Source organism: Toxotes jaculatrix, chromosome 11, assembly GCF_017976425.1.
Source record: "Toxotes jaculatrix isolate fToxJac2 chromosome 11, fToxJac2.pri, whole genome shotgun sequence".
Classification (NCBI taxonomy): domain Eukaryota; kingdom Metazoa; phylum Chordata; class Actinopteri; family Toxotidae; genus Toxotes; species Toxotes jaculatrix.
This window is the reverse complement of record NC_054404.1, coordinates 6,062,146-6,075,148: the sequence shown is the minus strand read 5'-3', so window position 1 is coordinate 6,075,148 and position 13,003 is coordinate 6,062,146. Positions and strand designations below refer to the sequence as shown.

Genomic DNA, 13,003 nt, shown 5'->3' with positions numbered 1-13,003 from the left:
TTTATTTTGGCTTCATATTAGTCGAACAAAACTTCTGATTTGAAGTTGACCCAGCTGTTCACGTACTTTAGTTTTTATATAACCTGTTAAGTTTACCTGTAACTTGCTCTTTGATTTAAACATTCCCATGACTGTGTGGACATACACACACACGATGAAAGAAAAGCATCTTGTCAGATTGGGGGCATCAACAGACAACTGGGCCAGTGCCCACAGCACAAACAGAACTATTTAGAGCCATAAAAAACATCACATAGTTTCAGTACTGGTTTTACAAAGCGTTGTCATGGTGCAAAAAGTGGGGTGGGTGTTGGGGGCAGGGGGGGCACAGTTTTCATGGCATGTCAGATATGTCACAGCACTCAAAGTAGCACAGGCGGTTGACACAGTAGGACGGGGCTCACGTATGATTCACAACATTTTTAAAAATCTGCTCGACTGTGTCAGTGTACGTACATAGACATGATATGTGATGATCTGAAGCATCATTGTGGTTTCTGCTTTTAGGTGACCATCAGCAATGGCCCACCCAGTGCACAAGTTACTATGGAGCAGGGTAGCACAGAAACGGGAACGACAGCAAGCCTCATCCCTCTGCTGGTACGAAGTCACACACTCACAAAGTTTTTACGACGGTGAAAAAACAGTGCTGCAAAGTTTCACCACTGACACAGAGATGTGTTTTGCCCTCCTTAAAGGGAGAATCTTTGATCTCATGTGCTTATATGATGTTGTGAATTTCAATATAATTGGCCACAAAGGTTTATTCAGTGTTTTTGCCCCAAGATTTCAGCATTCGGTGTGTATTGATCAGTGTGTGAGGGAACAATGGGCACAGTAAAAAAAGAAAAGGGTTGTGGCAGTCCCCGCCTCCATTCACTTCAACCCCAAATTTTTTATAGTTCTAGCTAAAACAACTGATAAAAATATCAACATCAAAACACTAACAACTACAACATTTACAACAGAAACTGTGACAACAGGGACCAAATCCATTGATTGCCATCAGCAAGAGCCCACAAACCCTCAAGGCGGCGTAGACCTCTTCCCATCATGCCTTGTTTTTGTCCAATCCCTCGGCTGCATTCCCTTTTTATCATGCTTTTTTATATTGCCAGGACTTCACACAGAAGTACAACAAGCCAAGACGGACAGTATACAAATTTTAAGAACACAATCAAAACAAGAGACAGGCATAAGGGTGACATCATCATCACACGACATGGTGCTACTAAGACAGCAATGGGGCTGGTCATCGAAGGTCACAAGGGTAAGAGATGTGCAGAGTATAAGAGGCAGGAATGATGGAAGTAGAGGGGCAGAGGTAGGGTGGAAGGGAAGGATTCTGGCGAGTGTAACCTGAAGTTGCAGAAAGGTTCACTCCCTCAGAAGAGCGAACACAACAGCATCGAGTCTTAAGTGTCTGTGCAGAAACAGTACAGGCCATTAGATAGTTCAAATAAATCATGCTTCACATCAAAAATATACAAACAGACAAAACTAAACTGAAAGGTTTGCTTGAGAGTGTGTCCGTGCTTTTTATTTAGGTAGTTCAGAGATGTGAGGAGCTTTAGACTCTGACCGATGGCGCCTCCTAGTGTTCGACTTCAAACACTGCAGTGCAGGCAGATGGAGGCCTTCTGCAACTTCAGGATGAGCTGGCCTGGGTGTTGTGTCTAAAGCTCAAGAGTGGCTCAGCCCTAAAGGCTCGAGCACAGGGTCTTGAGTGTTTCAGTGTATGTGTGTGTGTGTTTGTATTTACACCTCGGGACCTCAAAGCAGGAAAAAAAAAATTCACCCACACTCTCATGCTTAACTCCACTCCCTACACCCTGAAAGTAAATCATGTTTCCCCTTTTCTCCAATATATAAATATCTATTTATACACAACTCTATTAAATAAAATCCCCCTTTTGATTAAAAATGATCCTTTTCAACACAAAATACTTTAAAATACATCATTCAGGAGATTAAAACCAAACAGCTTAATAACACATAATACAAAAAGACAAAATAAAAATAAAGGTCCCTTCAGCAACATATCACAGTCTAAACCCCTTTGAATATTTGTGTACAGATGCTCAAACCTGACACTTAAAATGGGTATTCAATTCTGATATTAAGTTGATATTAGTTGCTCCTGTTCCCATAAACCCCACCTACACATACCTGTTAACTGTAAAACAAGCAATACTTCTATTAAAGTAGACATTCTGCTGCTCTCTCAAGACAGAAAGAAACCGGTTTTTCACATATACTTGCCCCCTCCCAGTCTTATTCACTATGTGTGACAAGTGTACTTGTTTTCTGTATTTATATATATTTATAGATATATATATATATATATATATATATTTTTTTTTTAAGCATGTTAATACTTTTCCAGACAGCAGACAAAACAAAGACGGGGAAATAAAGGCCATGGGAGAAAAGGACCAGGGCTGCACCACCCCTGTGTTGCCACCAGAAGCATGCACCACCTGCAAGAAGGGGCAGACGTCAGCCGGGCCCCAACATCATCTAGCTAGGATTGGACTGGATTGGTGCTGGTCGGTCATTCAGTCAAGCTTTTGATATACGCTTTTTTTGTTTTTTGTTTTTTTTTTGGTGTGTGCGTGTGTTGTTGTTATTTTTTTGTTTGTTTTTTTAAATTGTAATGTATTTTCCCTTCTTTTGTGTTTTTACAACTTTCCAAGCAGCCTCTTCCCGGCCAAGATCCAGGTACCAATCCGACCACGGAGGATAAATGCTCCAAACAGCTTTAGAGTTCAGGCAAAGCTAGGGAAGGAAGATTGTATTGGTTAGTATGTAAACTTCAAGGGATCAGTTCACCCAAATGAAAAAAAAATTAATGGTATGTAGCATTGCAGGTATATTGGGATTTATCTGTCCAGAACTTGAGAATGATGATTTCTGCTTTCTGATGAGGTAAATGGAATTAAATTCACCTTCAATCGATGGCAATGTCATTAGCTTAGCTTAGCATTAAGACTGTAATCGGGGGGGAAACAGCTAGTCTGACCCTGAACACATCTACCAGTGCCTCTAATGCTCACAAGTTAACACTGTGTTTTGTTTGTTTGATCTGCACATAAACAGAGATGTAAACAGTGTTTGTGGTTTTAGGGAGAGTTGCATGTTTCCTGAGGAACAGCTGGGTGCAGTGACTTTGGAAATAGTTACATGTAACCCTGTCTAAAATAAACAGTTTCTGTTGTGTATGGATTAAACAAACAAACTACAATATGTGTATAAAGGTGTTGGTAGCTATATTTCTTCACCTGACAGAGCCAGGTTAGCTGTTTCCCCTCACCTCCAGCATTTTATTCTAAACTAGACTATTTTATTCTAAGCTAGACTAACTACATCCTGACGCATCTTTAACGCACAAACTTGAATAGTATCTCATCTAATTCTCTGAAAATAAACAAGTGCGTATTGCAACGCCTGTTGTCTCAGTTTTACAGCAAGACACTCGCTCATCAGGAAAAACCCCCGGAGCAGGGACTAACCCAACAGGGAGGAGGGGGGAGACTAACAATAAAGCTTTGGTGCCTCAAGGCAACAGGCTGCATTTTGAAGCTTTAAAAGAAAGTGTTTCACAATAAAAACCCTCAGAAGATCAAAATAACCTGGGCAGAGAGTTTTTACAGTCAGCCACAATCTTTGCGTGCAGCATAAAACTCTTATGCCTCCCTTCAGACTGCTACAATAGTGACGCGTTATCACCTCACCTGGGCCTGGGTTGTCCGTTCACTGCAGGGGTGCAGCCGGTGCTCCTGAGCAGTGGAAGTGCACGTTGAGCCATTTAGCGTCGCGGCGATGCCACACGCGTGTCTCCTCTGACTGGCAGGAGCGCGGCCGGCCCTGGCTGTCAATGTACTGCGTCAGGCGGATGTAGGCGATGCAGGCAGCATCCTCACCAATCAAATGGACGTGGGGGTTGAGGATGGTGGTGTGCACTGGCTTGCTGTTTTTACTCAGCACTGTGGGGATGGAAATGTGCAGACCAGTTGATTGTAAATGGACTCGTCAGGTGTCAGTGTGCCACTGAGTAACCCAGTTTGAGAGCATTTAGCATATTAGAGCTGCCATTAGGAAACACTGAACTTTTGTCAAGTGTGCCCGTAGATTCAAAGAGAACTGGGCTCTAAATTGATGAATAATTCACAAAACTGAGGCTGAAACTGAACTTACAATTCTCAAAGTAGAACTTGTGAAAGTCCATTCCCTCCACCAGGTTTCCAAGAGCTTCTGGCTCAAACGAAGTCAGTCCAGGGTCACAGATCCTCCTGTCAGAAGAGAACACAAATAAATATTTACTGTATCTTTTTACTGAATTTAACTTTGATGAATTTGAATTTGTCCTGCAGGTGAAGTGCCTGTGAAGAATGATGAGAACTAAATGCTGCAGAACAAATGACAGGACTTCTGAAGTTTTGAGATCAAGGTGTGGGTCGACGCTAAAACGAACAACTTACGTGTATGCTTCAAAATCCCCATTGTTGATGGCTTCAATCAGCTGCTCTGTCATCTTTATTATCTCCTGTTTACGAGCTGGAGACAGTGAGATAGAATGAAAAAGAAGGGAGGAGGGGGAAAACAACCAGAAGAGGTTAAATATGGTCATAAATCATTTGGAGTTTGAACATGCAAGTACTGATTCTCATGCTTTCCACTGACTCTCACTGCCTTACAAGGCTGACAACCTCTGACATTTGAATTAAGTTCATCACACGGGCACTACCTCCAGTAATAATCACAGTGACATTTAAAGTCAGCCTGTACAAAACACACCACACACTCTGCTCTCCGTGTTACATCCAGTGAATCCTTAAATGTCTCTAACCAAGAAATAAAAAAAATCTTCAACTTAAATAACCTGTATCAGCTGACAAAGCTATTTCACTGTGCACACACAAACCCACACCAATAGAATCCAACTTCACTTGATTTAACTTGATTTCAAAACTTAAAGCCACCAAATTATGTAGGAGAATGTGCATAATTACCCAAATACTTAAGAGAGTGAGCCACAGAATTCAAGAAATTGGAGGCACACCACACCAGAAAAGCACAAACTGCAAACACACCAGGCTTTATGGTGGTTTTGATATAAATCACTCTCTTTTTCACTAACACACAGCTGCTGAGAAAAGCCTGCACATCTGCACGTAACTCTGAGTTCATAAAGTCTTAAAACAAAGTTGGTTTGTTTCCTCAAGCCCCCAAAGCATCTGCCATCAAGTGGCACACAAAGTTAAAACAGACAGTATGAACACTGCTTCAGGAGTCTTTGCAAAAACACTGCACAACCTGCCTGGCACTTACTCTGCTGCAGGTTGCTCCTGCTGCTGCTGCTGCTGCCTGCGGGAGGTGACAGAGCAGACTCTGGTTCAGGACAGGAGCTCTGAGCTGGACTGGTCTGAGCTACAGGGACTCTGGAGCTGTTAGCAGCCTCCTGCTGGGGACCAGCTGCAAGCAGGTACAGTCACCCCAGTAAAATAAAGTTGTTGTTTTTTTTTTAGCAAAGCTGAAAAGTTGTGTGTTTACATGGAATTTAATACTGTTTATCCTGCACAAAGTAAATCAAGCAGTGATTAAAGGAAATTAGACTCAAGGCTTTGATGACTATCAGAGAGAACAGAAGGGGAGTAGAAGCCTGCATTCGGGCCTGCATGCCAGTAGATGGCAGCACAGGAAGGCAGAGGGGAGGTAATGCAGTAAGCTGGTGAGAAGAGTGGAAGTGGATGTTTTTTATTTATGTGGAGGCCTTTTAACATCAACATGCCTTGTTCTGCTTGTGGGGTAGCTTTTTTGCCGAAGGTCTGTTGTTGCGTGTAAGAGGAAAGGTCAGGACACAAAGGTCAGAGCTGAGAGTTAAATCAGGTAAACTGCTGCCAACTTACAGGTGGGTGGTGGGCAGTGAGGAGACAGGGTCGGGGTCTGTTCCTCAGTAGTGCTGCACTGGCTTAACACTGCACTGTCTGTATTAGTAGACTCAGAGACACCCACTGCTCCCATCACAAGACAAACACACAATTACAAACACATGCACATGGGCCGAGAGCCTGAGAAGATGTTCCTACAGTGCAGCAGGAACTCATTAGTTAAACTTTACATACTTTTTTGATTAATGGATTATTTAAATGCCAAGAAGAGGTTAAAATAATGCCCATCACAAGTTTCCAGAGCCTAAGGTTCTATTTTCAAATTGAAACCTGTTCAAGTTTTAGTCATATGAAAACAAACAAACAAAAGCAGCAAATCATCCCAGTATTCACTGGTACTAGCTTGGCGTGCATGCTCCATAAATGCCCAAAACTGATTGTTAAAATGGCTGAAGCTGAAGTTAATTCTAAACACTGCAAATGAGTGTTATACCACTCATCACAATACGCAAAACCACGCTGATAGGGAGATCAGTAAAGTGGAAACCAACTGTCTCACACACACACGCACATACACAAATACAGAAACAGTCAAAGCCAGCTAATTTACACACCAAAAAATGAGAAGCATAAGCTGGACAAGCAAAACCCCAGGTCACATTCTTCTGTAACTCTAGGAAAACAAGCCTGTGCTTCATTTTAAAGATCCTGATTTTGCACATGATGGAGCTGATGCATCCTAGTAGTGTTCGAGTTTGTATTTCAGAGAAGACAAGGGAAATTACATCACATTCATTTAACTTTCATCCAAAGTAACTTGAACTAAGAGCATTCACACCTCAGAGAGAGACAGAAGAGAGAACAACAGCGTCTCGATTTCCTGTCAGTGATTTCCACTATAAGATTGAGTGCTGGTAAACCCATGGAAAGCTGCTCAAGTAACTGGATTAACTCTTTTCTGGAAATCTGCAGGAAGCTCTGTCCTACTTCATGCACCTGAAAACATTTAAGTGTCATCCCCGAGCTGCAGACGACTCATTAAAGGCTTAAGTGGCGTGCGATGCTGGCATGCACACACTCAAGCACACTAACAATCAAAGCGAGTGGTGACCGTTAGATGTGTGAAATTCAAGGGTTCCTGTATTTCAGCCTTTACAGAGTTGCATGTAAATGCCGTTAGAGCTGCGTGCCATTGTTCTGAATGCAGCACTGTGTACTATCAATCACATACTACTTAGTTTCTCCCACAGATCCTTGAGGCTCTGGAGCAACTGAACCAGATGGACAAACTACCACTATGTTGTTAGTTTGCACAGGAAACGCAAACAGAGACAACAGCAGAGGTATATTCTACGAAGCAGTGTATTTTTCCTAATACACACAGTGTTAACATGAAATTGCTTACATTTTTGTCTTTCCTGTGATGCTCACAGGCGTCTGTCACCTGCCTACTAAACTTACTGGACTTGTTATATAGTTAACAGTTACCCGAAACCTCTGCCCAGTAGACATAAAGGCAAGAAATACGGAATGAGATGTAGCATTTTTCTATCTGATCTGGAGATATAAAGTGAACAAAAAGAGGCATGCAGAGTAGGTGAAAGTTGGACAAGTACCTTTCCTACCTTTCATGTCCTCCTCTTCCGTGTTATTGCAGCTCTCTGTGGAGCCCTGTCAAACAGAAAAGGTTGAGACAAAAAAAAGACAGAGCAGCGGGTGGAAAGAGAGAAAGATAAAGAAATCATTTTTTTTAATGTGTAAGTGAGATGGGATCCGGAAGCTTTGGCCACTTTGCCCATATGCACACACAGACAACCTGACGGACAGATGGACGACTCCCTCCCAGGAGCACAAACCAGCCAGGACAGCAGCGAGGGGAAGCGCAGAGAGCCACACCAGTCAAGGCAACAAAGTGTGTGAGAAATTTGAAATGCTGTCGCTAATTTTAACAGGAAGTAGGGTGCAAGTGCATGTCAGTGTGTAACTGCTCCTCAAGGGGAAGCAAGCCAGTGTGGCAAAGTATTTGTGAGAAAATTGTCAGTGTAAAAAGAAAATTGTGTAACAGCGTTGGCATTTCAATATATATAGTGATGGTTTTGCAAGCTTGTACGTTAACAGTGTACGTGACAGTGCAAGTAGAGCTGATTCCCATTTCAGCACAAAGTCTGACATGTATTTGATAGATACAGTGCATGTGCTGCTGTTAAAGACGGTGCAGGATTTTCTCTTTCATTGAAATTGGAGCTTTGATGCTGTATGGATCCTGAAGGGTACCACCAGAATAATCATACACTTTGACTGTTTGATCAAACTTAACTCTGAGTTTCCAGAAGTGTTTTCTAGATGATGTGAAGATGAGAAAAACCAAGGTCCGAAATTAGCTTAAAGTTAGTACTGTAAAAAGGCATAATAATTATTTTCTCTTATTATGTCTTAAAATGGTGAATCAATAATAATGTTTCAGTAATAATGTTAATCAGGTCCAACCCACAGTGCAACAACAAGGACTCTGATTGGCCAAATGTTCTCCTGCATTCAAGCATTAATTCATAATTTAAAGACAAAGTGAGGAAACACAATTATTAAGTGGCACCATTAACAAACTCCTTATTATATTTTTAACCATTCATAAAGCTGAATGATATTTTTAATCTGATTACAATAGCACAGTGAAAGTCTACATTTATTCCAGTGGCTCCATGATAGTACACCTTCATACTGGTTAAAATGTCATCTACCCTCACTACAATCTGCTGATTTGGGGAGTTCACAGGATTCACGACTCTCCTGTGAAATCACTTCGAGTAGTCAGGAAGAAAAATAATGAAACATGCTGACAGAAGCCAGCTCACATTAGGCGCACAATGAAGCGAAAATCCTCCACGTGTTACCTGCGAGTGTTAGTAGTGGCTGGTGGCTAGTGGTGGCAGAAGGAGCGGCTTACCTTGGTGCCGTCAGCTGGGTTGTGTACAACAGTTGTCTGGGCTTCCTGGGGGGAGGTAGGAGACACTTTACCATGCAGGGATGGGATGGGTGGGGAGGGATGGGATGATGGGGAGGGGTGTGGGGCACCAGGGAAGATGCCAGGGAATATCAACGTATTCCGTGATGACAAACAGAGATACATGTGTGCACACCAAAACAAAGCACAGGAGCTACAGTATAGAGGCTGTGGAGCATTTATGGTGATTAAATAGATGACTGCAGACGTCAAGGCGCTCAGAGTCAGTCTGTTCCCCATTCAGCACTGTGGCCTACAGGATCAGTTTAGTCTCCAAAATGCATGAAAACAGCCACAAACACTTAGAACAGCTGAACACATATTCACCCGCCAGGGCCATGACTGAGGAGGAGGGCTCTGTGAGTGACTGTATGTTTATGGAAGTGGAAGTGGACCTGGAAGTTAACATATTTACCAGACTCAACCTACAAATGCACTTCAATATCCAAGTAAATTATTACAGAAGTATTTGAAAATAATAAAAATAAATACTGATGCATTAATGAACTAGAGTAAAACATACAGTACTATGCATTCAGCTTACAGTTTTATTATTAATTATCAATGTTGGGCGGAAGCCTGGTATGTCCTAAACTGTTAGGTTTCAGGGAATGAAAAAAGCCTGTGTTTTTAAAATAATTGAAAACAGTGAGATTCAGTCACCAGCTTTTGTTAATATTTTTCACTAATTAAATATTTGTAAAACACACAGATGTAAAGGGTAGTGATAGACATTGTTACTGTGTGTTTGTGTAGCAACTCCTCATCCTCAACCACAACCCTGGCACAGACACTTAGCACAAAGCAATTCAAGAGCTCCAAGTGCTGCATTGTTTGGAAAACAAACCCACAGTATAATGGTTTAGTCAGTCAGTCACACACTCAGGCTCCTGATCCTGATCAACACTGCACCCAACATCCAGGAACTGTAACCTTAGAACACGCAGCCCCTTTGATGACATATTGGGTTATGGGGAATCAGATACAAGTATTTTTTGGGCATTTTAAGCCTTTATTACAGGCAGTGGAGAGATGACAGAAAGTTGCAGTTCATGTTGTTAGCCCCTAAGCTACAGGGGCGCCCCGATTATGGGGAGTTTAGACTGGAAAATTTGAACCAGTCTGAGGAAATGCAATCCTAAGCTCAATGCTGTGCTCTCAATTTTGAAAGTTTGGAATCGAGTTTACTATATTTTGGTGCTGTGTAGAATTCAGCACTGGCTTTATATAGAAAGTTATGGGCACTATGTACAGTGAGTTAGTAGAGAAGACTGATACCACTGTCATGTCTATGTGATTTATAGGAGCCTACTGCCAGCAGCCAGTTAGCTTAGCTTAGCACAAAGACTGAAAGGGCTCTGTTGTATGCTGTATATATGCCTTAGCCCCATTACATATATGAACAAAGGGGCTGCATCCTCATACAATTATACTCTCTCTATTACCCATCCACTCCAGCTCCTGTTTTACCCAGAGGTCCTTATTATTTACAATTCACATACTGAAGAGCAATATGCAAAAGGCCATGTTTTGATGTAGCAGAGGTTCAACCTTTGCGTTTGAGCTCTGCTTTCCAAGAAATTGCAATAACCCTGTCCTGCTCCTAAGGCGAAGCATCAACAAAGCTCAGGTGACGCAGCTGAACACACAGAGGAGCCACCAGGATGTGGCTGAGCAGAACCTGATTGAAGTGTCTGCCGTTGTACGGCAAAATGAAACTCATTCGTCTACCTGTCAGTGTTGTGCACTGTTTAAATGTACATACGAGTGTGTCCACAGGAGGTCTGGGTAAAACCCGAGCCAGGGGAGAGACTCAAAGGAACAAACCAGTCGTTCAGTTTTAAAGTCATCAAATCCAATGGCAACATCACAATTTGTGTTCAGAACAGAAGCAGAGAGGCAGAGGATGAAGGACGAGTGAGAGGACGAAGTACAGAGATTTGACTTAACGTGGGATGTGACTAAAAGGTGAACTTAAGATTCAACTAAACATTAAAAAGATGGAAACAATGAAATGATGCCATAAAAAGCAACGTGAGAGAAACCAAATAGAGATGAGGTACCATTGGTGCTGAAGATGACATGCTGCTGTCTTTGGTGCTGCTGCTGCTTACTACACTGTTTTTACTGTTGTTTCCCTGCGACTGGGGCAAAGAAACACAACACAGAATGACTCCAACCGCTCCCACCGGGTCTAAACCATAAACCACCCTATGGGAATCTTAGGTGGAAAATAAAAACAGAGCCATTAAATGGCCAATATCACTATTCCACATTTTGTGAGCACGACTCAAAGCTGCATAATCTGGAAGTGGGGCGTATATGCAGGAGTACAATGCTAAACAGATTTCTGTTTATTATTTATCAATCGTCTGCATCTTTATGCTTTGTGAATGTTAAAGGGAAGTTGTTGTTGTTTTCTCCTGTAGGTCTGCTGTGCACATAGCTTCAAAATAATTTCTTAATCTTCAACACGACCCTTCTTTTGATCATCAACAACTTGTAGAAACAAATTAAGTGTCCTGCTCCATCAACATGTCAGGGTACTGACTTCCTAATGTGTTTAACTGACATGAGTAGATTTTGTTTTTATGATAAACCTGTGTGTTGAGTGACTGAAGGGCTCTTTGAGTCTAGCATCCTGGTGTATGCCTGCATTAAATGTCCACAACTTTTGCAGACATTGCATCAACATTAAAAAAAAAAAAGAAAAAAAAGAAGAAAGTAAATATACAGAACAGTTAGTCAGCACATGCATTTTAAAACAATGAACAATCTTCCTGACTGGATTTTAAGTATTCTCCCAGCACTTTAAGAGAAATCAGAAGTTTATATCTAAAACATGTACCAGCAATTAGAGGCCCATTTCTGGCAGCAACATGGCCAAAATGTGTGTAACAGATTCAGAAGTTTATAAACATGGTTACCAGTCCAGGTCTGTGCATGCAGTGAAAGGCCTTGATGAAAGGTTTTTTTCCTCTGATTGTGGAGAGTGTATGTGCATGCATGAAGGTATGTACAGTATGTTGTTATTTCCCTGCTTTAGCTCATGCAAAGTCAGCTCAAAGACAGTCCTAAACCCTATTTGGCCCACAAAACTACTTCAGGATTACAGCAGCTGCCAAGTTCACCCCATTGCCTGAAACAGACCCTGCTCATTACTGAACTGAACTTGGAATCAAACTGTGGCTCACCAATAAAAACGACGTTAATAAACCCAATCTGATTATAACATTTTATGTGGTTTCAAGGCTGTTCTTGACATGAAAACAAATTTTCAGTAACATTTGCATCTTAGATTAGATAAAATACTAATTAGCGGTCACTAGTGGTTGTTAGCACTCAGCTCTTGGAAACAGCTGCATAATGTCCTCTGTAGCTTTGTCAAATCTGAAAAAATGACCCCAAAAATGTCATTGTCATTTCTCAGCTTTGGATCGGAGCCTACAACAGGAAACCTTTATGACGAACTATGTGTGTGGTGTTTGAAAAACATGTGCATGACGAGGCAGAGAGAGTCTCATAAAAAGGTGTTTTTGGTTGCGTTATGTGAAATTTTGGATCTAATGTTTTTAGACCTTAACCCTAAAAGTCAGGATTTTGATCACTGTTGTTTTTTTTGTGTCCCTTTAATTTTTTTTATTGCTTTTTCACTAAGAGACTAAATTTAGTCCTTTTTTTGTTGAAATAGTTAAGAAAACAAAGTTTGAACTGGACTCTCCCTTCAGCCTCAGGCTCACTGGAAGGAGAATGGGAGGCCTCTTGAATGCAAATCAGCATTCCCACAAGAGAGTTAAGAGGTGTGGACGAATGGATTACGTCGATAAAAGGTTAAGAGCAAAATGCTGGGAAGGTTTTCAGCTGTTAGTCTACAACTCTGAGATGAGCGAATGCCCAAGTGTGCCTATAAAAAGTATTTTGGCAGTCTCTGTGGCCGACTAGGAACATCTTCTGACAGAAAAACTAATGTGCAACACTGAGGCCATCAAGGAAAACTATAGTTCTTCCAACTTTCACTTTAGTCCAGAGCTGTTAGAGAACTGAAGGCGGCAACTGAGGAGACACATTTGTGAAAATCCTGATTAGTCTTTATAGTAAACATTAGCATTAT

The 13,003-nt window shown here is 41.6% G+C and overlaps 1 protein-coding gene across 26 annotated transcripts in view; it reads right to left on the bottom strand.

Annotated features, from left to right (window-relative positions):
- Window positions 1–2,535: 2,535 nt before the first annotated feature.
- The window catches only part of camk2g2 (calcium/calmodulin-dependent protein kinase (CaM kinase) II gamma 2), a 63,269-nt gene continuing 52,801 nt past the window's right edge, over window positions 2,536–13,003 (bottom strand). For 3 of the 26 annotated variants that reach the window (XM_041049781.1, XM_041049786.1, XM_041049791.1), the window contains 9 exons: window positions 10,956–11,036; window positions 8,836–8,880; window positions 7,508–7,562; window positions 5,910–6,014; window positions 5,332–5,475; window positions 4,482–4,557; window positions 4,198–4,292; window positions 3,735–3,986; window positions 2,536–2,778 (listed from right to left, as the gene is read on the bottom strand). In XM_041049781.1, the coding sequence (XP_040905715.1) occupies window positions 3,754–3,986; window positions 4,198–4,292; window positions 4,482–4,557; window positions 5,332–5,475; window positions 5,910–6,014; window positions 7,508–7,562; window positions 8,836–8,880; window positions 10,956–11,036 (834 nt within the window). In that variant the 3' untranslated portion in view covers window positions 2,536–2,778; window positions 3,735–3,753. The remainder of the gene's footprint in view (window positions 2,779–3,734; window positions 3,987–4,197; window positions 4,293–4,481; window positions 4,558–5,331; window positions 5,476–5,909; window positions 6,015–7,507; window positions 7,563–8,835; window positions 8,881–10,955; window positions 11,037–13,003) is intronic. The other 23 variants (XM_041049784.1, XM_041049792.1, XM_041049796.1 and 20 more) reach the window with 15 other exon arrangements.